At 39.3% G+C, this 17,226-nt stretch overlaps 1 protein-coding gene across 2 annotated transcripts; it reads left to right on the forward strand.

The window, feature by feature from the left end:
- Positions 1 to 1,563: 1,563 nt before the first annotated feature.
- Positions 1,564 to 16,342, forward strand: nod1 (nucleotide-binding oligomerization domain containing 1). Of its 2 annotated transcripts, none has more exons than XM_084725966.1 (11): positions 1,564 to 1,718; positions 4,059 to 4,257; positions 4,380 to 4,554; positions 8,199 to 10,011; positions 10,108 to 10,191; positions 12,079 to 12,162; positions 12,252 to 12,335; positions 12,512 to 12,595; positions 12,684 to 12,767; positions 12,852 to 12,935; positions 13,036 to 13,847. In XM_084725966.1, the coding sequence occupies exons 2-11, from the start codon at positions 4,081 to 4,083 to the stop codon at positions 13,121 to 13,123; spliced, it is 2,757 nt and encodes a 918-aa protein (XP_084582092.1). In that variant the 5' UTR covers positions 1,564 to 1,718; positions 4,059 to 4,080; the 3' UTR covers positions 13,124 to 13,847. The 2 variants fall into 2 exon arrangements, with proteins under 2 accessions (XP_084582092.1, XP_084582093.1); XM_084725967.1 differs by lacking the exon at positions 1,564 to 1,718 and adding an exon at positions 15,193 to 16,342 and having other exon boundaries at positions 4,065 to 4,257; positions 13,036 to 13,119.
- The last annotated feature ends 884 nt before the right edge of the window (positions 16,343 to 17,226 follow it).

The raw sequence follows: 17,226 nt of genomic DNA on the forward strand, positions 1-17,226 counted from the left end.
AGCTTTACTGTTGGTGAGAATACTTGTACAATAAAAGGGGCAAGTAAAAGATCTTCATCAGAAGCAAAGATGTATTATAAAATCAACATTTTCTGTAATAAGGTGAAGTTTCTGAAGGCCTCCAAGTCATTGTCAGTAATGATTGTCTTGGTTTTGACAAAAGCTTAAGATTGTTTTGATTTGGGGGTGGGGAAATATTTTCTGATGTATTGAATTTAATATGGAATTTATAAAAAAGTAATGAGTAATTTGAATTCTTGAATACAAATTAATGTGATAATATGTGTCTAAAGTTTTATTCACTTTTCCAAAATAAACAAGATAAATATTTTTCTAAAAATAAAATGTTTCACTCAACTGAAATTGGGCACTGTGCTGCGACTGCAACCAATGATGTAGTGTTATCATTGTGACAAATTTCAATGCTGAGGGATCACTGATGACAAAATTTCACTATGTTGAATACGTTGTACTTTGGATTGGGTATTTTTCAGAAATGTTTGTTTTAGCATAGTGTTGTAAAATTCATGACAGCACACATAAAGCTCCAGTAGTTCAATAGATAGATATGTGCAGCAAAAGTCCGTGGTCAGACTCAAACCATTACAGTTCATCGTCAGCCTCGTAAAGACTGGGACACAAAAAAAGCCCACTTTAGTTGATAGTGCAAATGTATATCAAACAAGGATAAAATTACACAGAATTATATGGGGAAGTGAGAATACAAGTAACTCCAAAACAAGCAACACTTCAACTGAAAATTGTGAAATTTAAAAAAACACCCTATGGCTATGTCAAAATATGTATGTTGTACATAATTTTATTGTTCCATAAAGGTAGAAAAGTCATGGGAGTGGCAGAATAAATAAATAAATGAGATGTGGAGATACATAAAAGAATAAATAAATGTGGGAATATAAAAAGGTAACAAAATATAAAATAAAAATTCTAAAGGATTTTCATTTATTTCCACATTTATTTGTTCATTTTTTTTCTGTTTTGTCTATTTCTGCACACAAGCAGGACTTGCAATAGGAAAAACAAAAGCAACAAGGAAAACCCTCAAAAACAAAACAAATCATAAAAATGAAGAAAGATGTAAAACACACAGAAAAAGTAATTTCCATGCAAAAATGAATAAATATTTAAAAAATATATACAGAATTGAGCAAATAAATGTGAAAATAAATGAAAATGCTTACAATTTTTCTTTTATATTTTATTTCTTTCCACATATTTTATTTACCTTTTTATTCTTTTATTAATTTCTCTTTATATTACCACATTAATTATTTTATTACCTACATACTTATTATTTCTTAAGCTTTCCTGTGTTACAATTATACTTTTATATTTTGCTATTTGTTTTTATAGTTTACTTGTTTATCCTTTTATTAATTCCTCTTGATATTTACACATTTATTACGGCATTCTTATACCCCACAGAAAAAAACTTGAGATATTCCCACATTTCCGTGGGGACGTGAATGCAGCATGTAGCTTGTGAAATCGAGGAGAGATGTGACGTATCGTTACTGAGTACTTTCATTTCCTCCAGTAAAAACATCCAGCGGGCTGTTTTATGTCGGTCAGACAGTAAATGTAATGTACAGAAAGTAACCCTATGCGCACATGTGACACTGAATAACAGTCACTCCTCTTTTCACATTCGTCTTTTATTTGGAAGTGCAGCGCTTTGGTGTGGACGCAACAATATGGTAAGGAATCATTTGTCATTATGCAGCTTTGTATGTTTGTTATGGAGCACAGTTAGCTTTTATCAGCATACAGAACAAACACAGCTGATGTAGCCGACGGTCATGACGCAACACGTTAACGTTTATTACTTTTAGTTCACCTGAATTTCCCGCCAGTAAAGTTTCTAGTGCTGAATTAAGAGAGAGGGGAATTGATTGGCTTCGATAGTTGATAGTTAACTGTAACATAGCTGGTGTATGAATAATAATAGTGTTACTAACTGGCTCTTCTTCAGTGGGGTGTGTCTTGTAAACAATAGGAACCATGAAAAGATTAAGAATCAGCTGTGGTACAAAAGGAAGAAATATGTACAAATATCGCTATTTAACTAGCTAGAGTAAGATATTTGTAGCATTGATTTGTCAAAGTGACAGCTGTTCATCAAAGGAAGTTCCTCTTTTTCTGCATTTATTGTATGTTGGAGGAACTTTATTACAAGGATGAGCCCATTGAGATGAACCATCCAATTTTCAAGGGGGTCCTTCTGACAAACATGTCGAAAACACGGGACAGAAAGCAAAACAGCACAGACACTGGCACAGACAGAAGCTTGGCCGAGCCTCTCCCACACACACAGATTCCCCTAAAACGCCCCAGTTTACAGTAACCTGTATTCACCCTCATTCAAAGCTGTGTACACATCTTAACATGCACCCAGTGGTGGAAAGAATGCTGAAAATACTGTTAGATCACTAAAATATTATTCAGTAAACATACTGGTGTTAGAAAAATACTTAAGTGAAAGTACAAAGTAGTCATCTAAAAAACACTTAATCAAAGGGTTTCTCTTCCCTCTCATCTTTATTCTGAGTCTCTCCCAACTCCTTCTCTGTTCTGCTTAGTGGTCACAGTCACCTCTCCAAATTTTGTGCATTTGATAGTGCTCACAATGTGTTAATCATTAATAATTTATCATTTTTAAAACTGTAATTGTTTTCTTTTTTTTTGTTTTGTTTTTTGTCACTTGAAATATAAGTTTCCTTTTTCAGCAAATGATTCTGCCAGGCAAAATGGTGTCGACTGAGGTGCAGTGGCTGCCATTTCTAGACAATTGATTAAAAAGCCATGAACAATAAATCATTAACTCCACTCCAAATCTGAGCTCCTGCAGGGTTTAGCTTTTTGTCTGTATGTCCTGGATTTCATTGGGCTCTTTGCGATTAGATGGCCTTATTGACTACAAAAATGCAAATGAAAGGTTTGGATATTAATTCAAATTGTACTCAGTACTCAATCATGATTTTAAAGGTAACTAAGTAGATTACATAGTGTAATGCATAATTAAGTACAAGTAAAAGTACAGACTTGAAAGTGTACTCAGAAGTACAAGTAACCCCAAAAATTATTTTGTTACAGTAATCTATTTGTTAGAGTATAATAGGACGCAAGAGCAGTTTGTTTGAAAATAAGTCAAAAGAGATGCCTTAAAGAACTGAAAGGAGGTAATAGATGTGTGTAAAATGGGCAGGTTGGTCCAATCAGATGGAGCTTTAAATTTAAAAGCAACAGTTTCTTTAGAAATACTAGCAACGAAGAAAAAAGAATATGCGTTAGATAATTGATATTCAACAGGGGGGTTGGGACCCCTAAGGAGCTGTCAGAGTTATTGCAGAGGGTCCCCCAAGCCCCCCGAAACTTGTCAACTTTCATAGAAATTGTTTGGGAAATTCTGCAACACTGTTTTCCAGGCAGGAGTCAAACTAGCAGTCACTGCAGAGGACTGATAGCCTCAGTACATGGGACACACACGCTACCAACTGAGCAATAGGGGCACCCCTGGAATTATTATTTTTTTTTAAGTAAGAGAGATAGTTAAAGAAAATGCACTTAAAAATAATTTGCAACTAGTAAAAAGGTCATTTAGCTTTAGGTGTTAACCAAGTTAGCAATTCATACATAAAACAGTGATGTATCTTTAAGGACACCTCAGAATAAATGTGACTGAACTACACTGAGATGATGAAAATTTGTTTCTGAGGTATTCTGATACTTGCATAATCCAGTACCGGTAACATTACTGTGAAATAATTCTTTTCCTGACTTGTAGGGTGAAACAATTGATAGAGCGATGTGATATTCTTTTATTTCCTTTATCATGGAGTCAGTATATGTTGACAGGACTATACATTCTTTCCTCAGACACAGGTCATGTACAACCCCAACACCACAAGACTTGGGACGCTATGCAAAGGAGGCTTACTGCAACTGTGGATGTTTAAATTTGGCACCATAGAGAGTGAAGTGAGATCATCTTTTGCTTAACCGGCTCACAATACACTGTACCTCTTTTTATCCCACAGAGCTGAGTGTTCTGCAGTAAATATGGGTCAGACAGAAGAAGCCGAGCTGTCATGCATGAACATCCTCACCTACCACAGAGAGCTGCTGGTGTCCAGGTTGAAGAGTATTCAGTGCATCCTGGACAACCTGTTGGCCTCTGAATTCCTCTGTGAAGAAGATGTCGAGATTGTACAGCGGACTGTCACCAAGACAGATCAGGTAGAAAAATCCAAGACATCTGTTAAAAAAGACATTCTCATTCCTCAGAAAAAAAATGAAATATGTGTTTTATCAAGTTGGTAAAAATATAACCATCTTTCTTTCCTGTGATTATTTTCCAGGTGCGCAAAATCTTGGAGCTGGTCCAGTGCAAAGGGGAGGAAGCCTGTGAATACTTAATTTACATCATCTATAAAGTAGGTGATGCATACATAGACCTCCAGCCATGGTTGAAAGAGATCAACTACAACCCAAGTGATGACGTAGCAGTGATAAAAGTGGTTAACACAGATCCCAGTAAGTATCACTAACACTGTTTTATGCTGCTCTTATAATGCTCTTTGTTATGCTTCATAGATTTCTGTTTTTCTGCCCATATGTTGAGCCTTGCTCCTTTAGACTGTTGTGAGATGTAAAACACCAGTCATAGTCATCCGTCATCACAACATTACTCAGTTTGTGGTTTGCTAACAATGCTATGTGATTTAGACAATGATAGAATTGTTAGAGATTGCAAAATGCTTGGAAATACACTGAAGTCCCTCACATGGGTCCAGCATTACATGTGGATATCATGTGATTTATAAAGTACCCCCGATGTATAAATCTGAAATTTACTCAAACTTACTGACAGGATATGATGTCAGTGCTCTTCGTACCATCAGTATTTCAGAAGTGGAATGTCTCTTCTTGGCAGTCACATTAATAATACAGTTTAGAGTTGTTTTGCCAACTCTCTGCATGTGTTACAAGCATAAACAACTTTACTGCTAACCCTCTCTGTCATTTTAACTAATCTTAAACATCAACATTAGAGTTGCTCCAGTACATATTCTAGTATCTGAAAATGCATCTGATACAGCCTAAAATGTGGTGTCAGCTATTGGCAAGTATCTGAGTCTATGCACTGATCTGATGCTGGGTCATGTAGGCCCCGAAATGAGACCCTACTTCTTCCCAGCATTGTCCTGTATGACAAATTGTATGATAAGTGGAGGACAGAAATGCTGCTGCTCGTGTAGTTATGGACTGACTTATTGCCCATGGGTACTGTGTTTACATGGTGGTGTTATTGACTTGCAAAAACAGACGCTGTTATTTCAAGACTTGTTTCTAGAGTTGGTTTATTTTTTGGGGTTCCATGGTAAAAACCCAGAGCAGACTGTTTGAGCTGTCTTTCTTTTAAGAGTGTGAACTGGATTGGATTGAACAGCTTTGGGGTTTTGGGAAAACCAAAAAGGACCCTGAAAAGAGTGGATTTTTTTTTAAGGCACTGAAATCGGATTGATATGCACAGTTCAGGTGTCAGAATCTGGTATTGCGAAGGAAAAAATGGCATCAGAACTAGGCCTGTGCGGTATACCGGTTCATACCGAAAACCGGTCTTTATTTTTGTTATGTTATTTTTCATATACCGTTTTACCAGTGAATAGCCCAAACAACGTCCGGAACATGCGTGGCAGGAAAGTGTTTCAGCGGGAACCCATTTCACTGCTACACACCAACACCACAGGTGTGCTTGCTTGAGCGTGTGCTCTAGGGATGTTCCCTGTCAATTAAACGCAAAATTTAATTTAGACTAGTCTAACACTAAGAAAACACTCAGAAAGCAGTTAAAATTTAGCAAAATTTATTAATCTATAATGTTAATCACTGTCTGAAAAAATAGTGTGTGTATTAAAAGCCATTTGAAGCTGTCAGTCACAGTCTGCAATTGCCAAATCGTACTTTAAATGCTGCTGAGATGCGCGCTACTTTGCACTGTGCAATACAAGCCTCATTAATGTACAAACATGACAACAACTCACTAAACGGTTCACCTTTTCAGACTGAAGAGGGTCACAGTGTCTGCAGGTAAAGGACCCAGAGCTAACATCAGCTGCCAGCCTGACACACAGTGTGGCTAACGTTAGCAGCTAGTAGTAACAGCAGCAGCTCCGCCTGCAGGTTTATGTCTGTGTCTGTGCTTAATGTGGTCATGTTTCTCCAGTCAAGTGAATATACATCAGCTTATTCTGTCACAGTCTACATTCATCTGTCCGACTTTGCTGATGTAAACATTAGGGGTGGTGAAAAAAATCGATTATTAATTAATCGCGATTATATTATGGACGAGTATGAATCGATTATTAAATTTTCAAAAATCTATTTTTTTTTTGCATTACTTTATTTTGCAAAAATGTTATCCCACGGTCAATGGAAGTTGAACGTCACGTGAGCGCGCCCAGTTCCAATTTGCAAGTGCGTGCAGCAGCCAGAGCGACTGAGCCGTATGAGCAGGTGTGTAAAATGGACGAGAAACAACCAGCAACGAGCAACCAACACGCAACCAACTAGGGCTGCAACGGATCGCAGTTGATCCGTGTCCCGTACAGATCGCCCTGTGTGATCTGCGGACCACATGTGAGCATCGTAGTTTTACTGTCACTGTTACTTTTGTATAAGTTATAATACCTGACATTTCAATGCAGTGTTGCAGTGAAAAGAGGACAGATGCTGCTGTGTGCAGCTCATCTCTGTGAAGAGCAACTGATTTAAAAGCCATCACATCGCCTTGAGTGAAATCCAGACCATAACTTTTTTCACTGATGTAACTATGCTATCACCAAAGAAACAGATCATAAAACTGTGATATTTATTGAAACTTTGGTGATATCAGCTGTCTTAACTTCTACACAGCTCCTCTCTGCTCACTGCTGCAGCTCTGTCTCACCACGTCGGTGACACAGTGTGTCTGCTGATTGATTGATCATGACTTCTAACCAATCAGATGTGCTGTAGGCGGGACATTGAGCCAGACTACAGAGCATAGTTGTGTATTATACTGTACAGTGTATAATGATCTAATATATGTGTAGTGTATACATAGTACAGCACTGTAAAAGTTTGAATTGTTTAATATTATTACCATTATCATTACTATTATCATTATTATTACATTACATAACTATGGTGATAATTTCAGACAGACAAAGATCAAAGACAAGTGCATTTTTAAAATAATTTAACCCTAATCCCACCACTTTTTTCTTTTTTGCACTGCACAGGAAGTGCTTTGAGTTGTTACTTGATAAGAGTAATTCAGCAAGTGACTGTTTTTTTAATGGTGCAAAAACTTTGTGGTGTATTTTGGGTTACTGTTGTCAAATGGAAAATTGCTAATCGCTAATCGAGAATCGTTAATAATAGAAAATCAGTTGGTAATTGAATCGGGACCTCAATAATCGTAATCGAATCGCATCGGGAAATCAGACGGATTGACCACCCCTAGTAAACATCTGGTGTTGCCACGGCAATCGGTTCATACGCGCTGGGCGAGAGGGGCTGCTGTCTGACAGAGCCGCAGCCCCGACTAGTGGCGTGCGACTGCATAAAATCAACAGATAACAAGAAGCAAAAGATAACTGACATTGTGCATGAATGAAAGATTGATAAATATTTTAAATATTTTATTTTAAAACATTTTAAACTACTAGTATTTCTGGTGCGGACTAGTGTGTCATTAGAAGAAAATGTGGGTAAAAACACTGTCACATGAAAAAAAAAAAAAAATACTGTCAAATTCTGTGAAACTGATGAACAAATGTGATACGAAAATTTTGTCATACCGCCCAGCCCTAATCAGAACATCTTTAGACAATTTGACCAATGTCACAGCATATATAACAACAATAACTGAACTTTCAATTTGCATTGGACTAATATTAACACAGGACCTCTGTGTTTGGGAATCATGGTAGGTAATTTGCGGTGCAGTGTTTACTTTACAAGTTATGGCCATGGCAGATTCACACAAACTTAAGATCACACATGACCTCCACAATTAAACATCTACGTCATACATCTTAAAAGAGGTCCCCATGTAATACTAGTCCCATGTGAATAGGGCTTTAGTCACCAGTTTATTAGGTGCACCTAATTCACTGTCTGTGTCCTCTAAGTCAGCAGGTATTGTGAGAAACTGAGGGATGATATGAGCCGCGACACCTGCTTCATCATGTCATACGGCCAGAGAGAGGAGACTCGTCTGGAGGAGCTGTACACTGACACAATGATGGAACTGTTGAATAACTGCAATGACAGTCTGGGCTTCTTGGAGAGTTTGGACCAGCTCCTAGGAGACCATGCAGTCTTCAACCCCCAAGGTGAGATAATATATGTGATGGGGGATGCCGGTGTGGGAAAGTCCATTCTTCTGCAGAAGCTCCAGAACCTTTGGGCCAAAAAAGAGCTCCAGACAGACACCATCTTCCTCTTTAAGTTCCGCTGTCGGATGTTCAGCGTCCTCAAAGACACGGAAAAGATCTCCCTCAGAGACCTTTTGTTCAAATACAGCTGCTACCCAGATCATGATCCAGACAACGAGGTGTTTGATTACATCCTGCGCTTCCCTGAGAAGGTTCTTTTTACTTTTGATGGCTATGATGAGATTCAGGAGGATCTAGAAAAGACAGATGTACCAGAAGTGGTGTCACCAGAAGACAAGGCACACCCCCTCCAGCTGCTCATCAGTCTGCTCTGTGGGAAACTACTCAAGGGCTCCCAGAAGGTTCTGACGGCACGGACAGGGACCGAGATCCAGAGTAATGTGATCAGAAAGAAAGTGGCTCTGCGGGGGTTCTCCCCTGCCCATCTGAAGACCTACATCAACCTGCACTTTAAGGAGCAGGAACATCGAGAGCTGGTGTCAGTTCAGCTGGATGCTAGCCCCCACCTCTGTGGCCTGTGCTCCACCCCACTGTTCTGCTGGATCGTATTCAAGAGCTTTAGATACCTGCATACCATGCATGATAGTTTCCACCTGCCCGAAACCAGCATCACGCTCACCGGTATCTTCCTCCTGCTGTCTGAGGTGTTCCTCACCCGCTCAGTCTCACCTGCACCATCCCTGTTGAAGAAAAGCACTCGATGTGCCTCGGAGACCTTCAAAGGGGGGCTTAGGCCTCTCGCAGCATTTGCCAAACTAGCTCTTCAGGGTATGGAGAAAGGTAGCTTCATCTGCAGCCAGGAGGAGATCACCACGTGTGGCCTGACAGAGGACGACCTGCCCCTGGGCTTTCTTAGAGCCGTCACTGAGTGTGATGGCAGTGGAACTCCTGCTACGTTTGAATTCCTCCATATCACCCTACAGTCTTTCTTGGCGGCGTTTGCTCTCGTGCTGGATGAGCAGACCACTGCCAGCTCCATCCTCAAGTTCTTCACAGAGTGCAGCAGGAAAAAACACTCTTCCTGTCTGCCTTTTAATTCCTGTATCAGTCGCTCTGCAAAGCCCAGTGAAAAGAAGCCGTTTGCAACTAATGAACACCTTCAGTTCACCAATCTGTTCTTGTGTGGACTGCTGTCCAAGGCTCACAGCGGCCTGATGGAGCATCTTGTATCTCGTAGTTTATTAAAGAAAAAACGAGCCTTATTAAAGTCCTACCTTTCCACCAGCGTTAAGTCCCACCTCCATGGCTTGCCCACCCACAGCAGTGACGAGGGTGACAAGGTCCATGTGCTGCCCAACTTCCTCTGGATGCTGAGGTGCATCTTTGAGACAGGCAGCAATAACATCGCTCAGATGACAGCCAAAGGCATCACAGCTGGCTTCATCAAGCTGGGTTACTGTAACGTGTTCTCAGGTGACTGCACTGCCCTGAACTTTGTGCTGCAGCACCGTAAGAAGCACCTCGGGCTCGACATGGATAACAACAACATCAGTGACTATGGGGTGATGCAGCTGAAGCCTTCCTTTAGTAAAATGACAATAGTAAGGTAAGTGTAAGTATAAACATGATTTTACCTACCTTCTAATCCCTATTGAATTATATTCAGACGATTTTTAACACTAACCACACTGCTTATCCTCAGATTGTGTGTTAACCAACTGTCTGACAGCAGCATTGAGGTTCTTGCAGAGGAGCTGTGTAAGCACAAAGTTGTGGAAGTCTTGGGGTGAGTACACATGTCAAGTGTTTCAGAATGCTGAATGCTAAATAGTCTGCATTCCACCCATTCTCCAGATGAGACTGATTGTTGACTCAAGTAAAAGTACCAATGTAACAATCTAAGAATACTCTGTTACAGTTTCAGATTTCAAAATCAAGTATCAAAGTAAAAGTGTTAAAAGTAAAAGTACTTCCCTTGCCATTAAATACCCCCTGTGGCTGAAATGGTATCAGTATATATGAGCAGGATTTTACTGTTGTAGTCAAGTTAGAGGTATAACTTTACCGCTTACTACTTTAAATGTAGTTAAGTCTGGGAGTTCCCAGCCTAAGGGAGGGGGACATGAAGTAGAGTGGAAGTGCTGCTGGGTCTTTCTGTTGGTCACAATACTGGTGCTCTTTGGATACTTAAGGTAAAAATGTAAGGCTCCTTCAAAAATACCAAGGCACACTGTAAAGTTTTATGAAATTAAAATGTCTTTATTTTACATGGCAAAAAGAGTTTAAAAAAAATGACCAACATGTATCGACCAACACAGGTCTTCATCAGGGTCAGACAGGAGTAACTTGCACACTTATGCTGTGTTACACTAATGAGTTGAGTGGGAGGGTAGTTCCCTGTCAAGGCCCACACCCACTGGCCAGACACCAAGTGTATCGGAGAGAGAAAATGGGGGTGGGGAACAAAAGGAAAAGAGGAAAAAAGAAAAAAGCAGAACTAAAGAAGAGAAATAAAATAAAATAAGATAAAGGAAAACACAAAAAAAGTAAATAAATAAAATAAAAATAAATAAATTAAAAAGAAAAAATCTAAAACAAAAGAATAACATAAATGAAAAAAGAAAGAAAAATTGGAAAAAATAATAATAAAAGAAAAAATAGGAAAAAAAATGGAACAAAGGAGAAAATTAGAAAATGAACTGGGGAGAGATGGGAATGGAAGGAAGTGAGTGAAAGAAAAGGGAAATGAAAGTTGGAGTTAATCCAAATAATTAAAAAAGAGATAAATGTAATGTGGCTGTCAAATCTAGGGGAGGGGGACCTCTAAATGGTCACAAGATAAATCCAAAGGGGATGTGAGAGGATTAAGGTGGGGGGAAAAAAGAGGGGAAAAAAAGGCAGAATTTCTTCTATTATGTTAATTTGATGGACTTTGGGAAATGTGTCTTTGAAACCACTAACACATAGACATCTGAAACGTGACAAGAAGCCCCATCTCAACTCTGTTCTTTGTTATTAGTTACAAGCTAAAAATGTTGGGAACCACTTGTATTTTATCAGATATCACCTGCTTTTCATTTTAAGTAACTGTTGATGTGAAATGTAGTAGAGTAAAAACTACCATAGTTCTGTCTAAAGCATAGTGTCGTAGAAGCTTAAAGTAGCATTAAATGGAAATGCTTGTGCATAGTATCTCAAAATTGTACTTTAACTTTAGTTCCACAAAGTGCTTCGAGAGGCAAAGTAAGGCAGGACATCAGAAAAGAGGCTAAAAAGCAGGAAGCAGAATGTAAAAATAAATACGATAAAAGGTACATATGACAATATAAATAAAAAACATAAAAGTAATTAAATAAAGGAATAAGAAGAAATATAAAATAAAATAATAAAGCAAAAAAAAATAGAGGAAAAAATATATAAAAATGAAACAATAGAGGCAATGAAAAGCAATGCAAACAGTAAAAAGACAACATCACATAAAACCAGGTCTATAAAATGGATGCTGTGAAGTGGCTCACAAGAGGTCAATATTTAAACTATATAACTTGGGGTCAGACCCTGACGGGCTTTGATTAGTGCTCAGTAAAATCATAAAAAGTAACTGTAAAATGAACAGGGAGCCAGTGGAGGGGGTGATGTGATATTTTACTTTAAGTAATGTTTTTGCCCTCAGGCTGTACAACAATAACATCACAGATGTTGGAGCCAAGCTTGTTGCTCAGATCATTGAGGAATGCCCAAAGCTGCGAGTTGTCAAGTATGTTTCTAACTTGTAAAATGAGAATATTGGGATAATTTTGTAATTGTATCATGGCCTTATGTTCATTAACATTACCTTGTCCTCAGGATTGGTAAAAACAAGATCTCTGCAGTTGGTGGGAAGTGTTTGGCCAGCGCAATCCAGAAGAGCACCTCTATATTTGATGTGGGGTAAGATGTCACTGCTATAAAATTATTCAGCTGTACTCATGAAAGCAGAGACTGGAGAGGCCAGGGAGGATCAGTGGAGGAAGGTTTCATATAGAATTAACACATTGTTTTAGCACCCATCTAAAATGTGACAATTGAACCCATATTTCATACAACTTTGATGTTTTTCCTTGCAGAATGTGGGGGAACACTATCGGCGATGAGGGAGCAGAGGCGTTCGCAGAAGCTTTGAGGCACCACCCAAGACTTACCAACCTCAGGTGAGACGGCAGCTACAAAGCCTGCAAACACAATAAAAATCGACTTACTCATTGATTAAATGGAGTCATTTCTGTGTGTGTGTTCTAGTCTCTCAGCCAATGGCATCACATCTAAAGGCGGGAAGTGCCTTGCAGAAGCACTGAAAGAAAACAGCGTCCTCAGGATATTCTGGTAGGCAGCTCACTCAGTTTTAAGCCAACTGTTTTTTGCTGTTCTGCTCTCTGTACAGAAGTCCGTGTCTCTTTGCTGTTGTAGGTTAGTGCAGAATGAGATGACTGATGATGCGGCTCTACACTTGGCTGAGTTGGTCCAAGCGAACACAGGCTTAAGCCACCTCTGGTAAGGAAAACACACGTGATGTCATCACGTACGAGACCTGCTGAAAACCCTGGTCAGACATTGATTGTGAGATGCTCGCCTGCTTCGTGTTTGTCTGCAGGTTAATCAACAACCAGTTCACTGTGGATGGAATCAAACACCTGGCTGAGGCCCTGACTCACAACACAGCACTCAAAGAGATATGGTGAGGATCAGATTCATGTTTAAAGGTTGCATGTAAGACTTTTAAAGGCCCTATAAAATGTCTTGGGATGTCTCCTGTCTTGTTGAAACAGGATGTTCAGGCTGATCATACCACACTGATGTCTCATGTCTTAATTGGAACAGAGTATTGTTGTTTATATACCTAATATATGTTTTATTTCGGTTTGATTTATATTATTAGTTAGAATAGCTCAAATTATAATGTCAGTTATTAGCATGGCTAAATACCATAAGCTGTCTCTTGTATGAAAGAATCTGAGAAATGAATTCTGTCTTTTAAAAAGGTTATCATAAGGTTATCACCGACTTCACTGTGCATATTGTGTTTTGCCAAGTGATAATGCAGCTGGTTGTGCAGGCTATATTAACTGGAATTTATTAACTAGATCATCTTAACTCAGGGGATCATGGATACACACTGATCTGGTTAATTTGCAATCTAACGGCCACAAAGTTGCTCTGCTGTGACACACTGCCTCTGATGAAAAGAGATATTTATTTTAATCTTTTACACAAAAATATGTGATGTTTACCTGTTGTAAAGCCACACAGCTGAGAAAAAACAAGAGAAAAAAACAAATAGAGCAGGCACAAAAATACAGATGAGCTGTGATCAGTTAGCAGATGATTATAATGGACACACTCTGCTGTAGGCAAAAATCATTTAAGTCAGTGGCAACAGCATTAACTTGTAGTCCTTATCCAGGAGAGTCCAACAATGACATTTTTTGACACTGGCTAGGTCAGTCAAGTGTCAAGAAACTACTGGCTACCAGCAAACAAAATTTCTGCTGGCCTTGATTAAAATATCACACACAATTTCACTCTGTATCACTCTTTCCATATATGTGGATAGAGATAGGAGGTCAGACAGACACCAGCAGAGCAGAACAAACACTATGTTTGGAAAATTATTTCAATGAAATTATTTTTCCTTGTTTTTTGAGCACTGGCCTAATCAGGCAACTGGCTGATTATACTTACTGATCCTGGTCCACGGGGCAGTCCTTATTAGAGACCTGCACAGGATAAAAAATACAGCCCGGCCTGCAGTGCTTCACTCCTGAGCCCCGCCCCCACCGACACCAATATCACTTCAAGCTCTCCCTGATACACACTGATGGACGCTCTCCATGAATCAGGGACTCCGATGCACCTCTCTGTCTCATGTATGAAAACGAAAAACAGTAAATAAAGATGGGCGACACGTCTTCACTTCCTCCCACTGTACAAAACTAAAGCCAAAATTCCCCAGATACAAGCGCACCCATCTTGTGTTCATCAGAAAAATGAACACCTGATCAAACATCAGCACGTTAACAGCTACGTAAAAACACAGAAACCATCTTTGGGAAAAAAATTGATATTTTAGTCTGGCCCATATCTAATCTCTTAAAATTGGGAGGCAGAATTTATGACTGAGATGCTTTCGCCTCACTTTTGGGCATCTGTGGTTCTGTCTATTTCTAATATGTCTTAAGAGTTCTCTAAGAGGTACATTGTCCATTACAGAGTGGCGTAAGTGCGCAGTAGAGAATATGGCCAAGTGACGTGATCCAGCAGCAAATAAATATAGATTTATGCCGTCCTGTCTTTACACTGCACAAGATCCCCCGTTTGTAAAGGTAATTAAATCAAAAATCTTTTAGTATGAAGCTGTTCTTGAATTATTAAGAACTTTTAGGACCCCCCACCATAGACGTATACTCACCGCGCTCCGTCCCTGATCCACCGGTCAACGCGCTTTACGTGTGATGGTAACCGTGGCCTTGATGTTTAAATGAGTTCAGTTGAGGCATTTTAAGCTGACAACAAAAAGTGGCACAAAAACACAAGCTGAATTATGTGACTCCTAAAAGACAATTTGGATCTGAATTAAAACTATAGTGCTGTGTGGGGGATTGGAAAGCCCAAGTGGTTAATGTTTGAATTTCTTTATGAATTACACAATACAGAGTAAAACCCTTCACAGCATCAAGAACATTTCCCTGTATTCTCCTGAGCACGTTTTAAATGTGAGATTGTGTGATCGTGTCTGATCCTGTTCCTCCAGTGTGAAAGGAAACCGGCTCTCCGAAGAGGAAGAGAGACAGTTTGTGGCAGAGAAAAGGCTTCGGTTCCACTGACTGGGCACCAATATGAGGCGTGTGCGTGTGCTGAGTAACGTCTGTATGGCAGAAAACATGTATGTGTGTACATGTACTGTATTATGTCACCTGTGGACACAAAGTCACACTATGATGTCTGGCATTTTTACACAAAAGAAAAACTGCATGTCATGTTTCTTGTAGGAGGTGTTTACCTGAGGTTGTGACAAATGTTTGACAGTTTTACATGCCTGTTAGGAAAAAGGGAAGTGGAAGCAGTGATGAACAAGAAGTAATGACTTCCCTTTTTATTAACCTTTGTATAGACTCTTTTACATGAATATATAATAACTTTATTTATTATTTGACTGTTACTCAAGGTGCTGTTACTTTTCTACATGTGATGTATTCAGAGTGAGTGAAAGAAGACAGCACTGTTATAATGTTTACTGTTTGTGTATTAGCTCTTTGTACAGATACTCTGTAACAACGGAGTGCTGCAGGAATGAGCCCTAAAACCAGGAAATGAGTTAGCATATCTGCATCTCCGGTTCCCTCGTCCTAAAGTCAGTGGGTTTTAGGTTGGATGCTTGAAATAAGGTCTGTGGTTAACACACGCTTAAAGGTATAGTTCACATTATTTGAAGTGCGGTTGTGTGAGGTACTTAACCATGGTCAGTGTGTTACCTACAGTAGATGGCGGTCAGCACGCCTCCAGTTTGGAGAAGCAGCAGTACTGGTGTAGGAAGCTAACCAATGCACAGCTGTGGACAGAATCAGCAGAAAATCACTCTTAGGCATCTTTCAAAACAAGTCCACATAAAAAATTTAAATCAGCTTAAGTGCACACTATGTTTAGAATATTTTTGCTTTGCACTACCTTGCTGTTTAACAGCCTTTCCTAACAGAAAACAGCCATTATAAAAAACAGATACAGCTCTTTCTGGTTTAACCGGACTCCTTTGGCAAAAACATTTTAGTAATTTTACCTTGCAGGATACCAGAATTGCTGGTCTACCACTGCCTCACTCAGTTTGTGATTTCTGTGAATTCAAACTAACCTTTTAAAAACCCAAAGTCATAATAACAGAAACAAACTACCAGATGGAGGCGGCAGTAGACCAGCAGCTCCTGTGTTTTGTGAGGTAAAATGACATATTGACATGACATATTTTGCTTGTGTAACAGCAGTTTGGCCCTGGGAAAGGCAGTCTGACGGTAAATGGACCTGTTTTTAGGTGGCTAAAATAAGAATTGCTACTGACCCTGTCCACAGCAGTACATTGCTTAGCTTCCTGAATGGATATTTCTGTCTGCCTCTCCAAACTGGGGGGCGTGTCCGACATGACCCCACAGGTTATGTTCCACAATATACAGTATACATCAGTAAATACCCCACTGGTGAATTTTGGCTTTTATGCATCTTCAAAAAGGTGTGTCCTAACAAGTGTCTAAATGAGACTACAGAGGACATTAAAGGTTATCATGACTGACTCATTTCATGGTAATGATGTGACTGAGGTGTAGTTTGTTTATAGCTCTTTAGCTCTTTACCTCTGGTGATTGCATTTAAGCTTCAGAAGTCATAAAAGTGGTGTTCATTTGTGAAGATTGTATCATAAACGTGTGTTTTCCACAGAACCTGTTGTCTGCACTAATCCAGAGTCCAATGGAAAATTCCCTGAAGCTTTTCATTCCGAAAGTATGTCATCCCTGCAGCACTCAGTTGGATCCCAATAAGAATATATTCTGTTACATGACATCAGTGTCTGAATTTCCACTGATTGACTCTGGACAGTGCTGCTGGTGAGAAGGCTGATGTCCTCTGGCGATTGAGGACACTTAACTGCACAAACAAGACATGGAGCTTAATTCAAAAAAGAAAACTTCCGTATACATTCACAGCTTACATTTCAACTTGTCAAAACAGTAAACTCATAAAATGAAGAATGGGCTGTGTTCCATTAAAGCGCTCCAGTACTCTGCTGTATGACAGTGAG

This window comes from Lutjanus erythropterus, chromosome 9, assembly GCF_056507025.1.
Source record: "Lutjanus erythropterus isolate fLutEry1 chromosome 9, fLutEry1.hap2, whole genome shotgun sequence".
Lineage (NCBI taxonomy): Eukaryota > Metazoa > Chordata > Actinopteri > Lutjaniformes > Lutjanidae > Lutjanus > Lutjanus erythropterus.

Bases quoted from the DNA above. Each gene is read 5' to 3' on its own strand.
- nod1 (XM_084725967.1), top strand. From the start codon at position 4,081: ATGGGTCAGACAGAAGAAGCCGAGCTGTCATGCATGAACATCCTCACC. The intron at 12,596-12,683 runs GTGAGACGGCAG...TGTGTGTTCTAG, and splicing joins CCAAGACTTACCAACCTCAG to TCTCTCAGCCAATGGCATCA. The intron at 12,936-13,035 runs GTAAGGAAAACA...GTTTGTCTGCAG, and splicing joins ACAGGCTTAAGCCACCTCTG to GTTAATCAACAACCAGTTCA.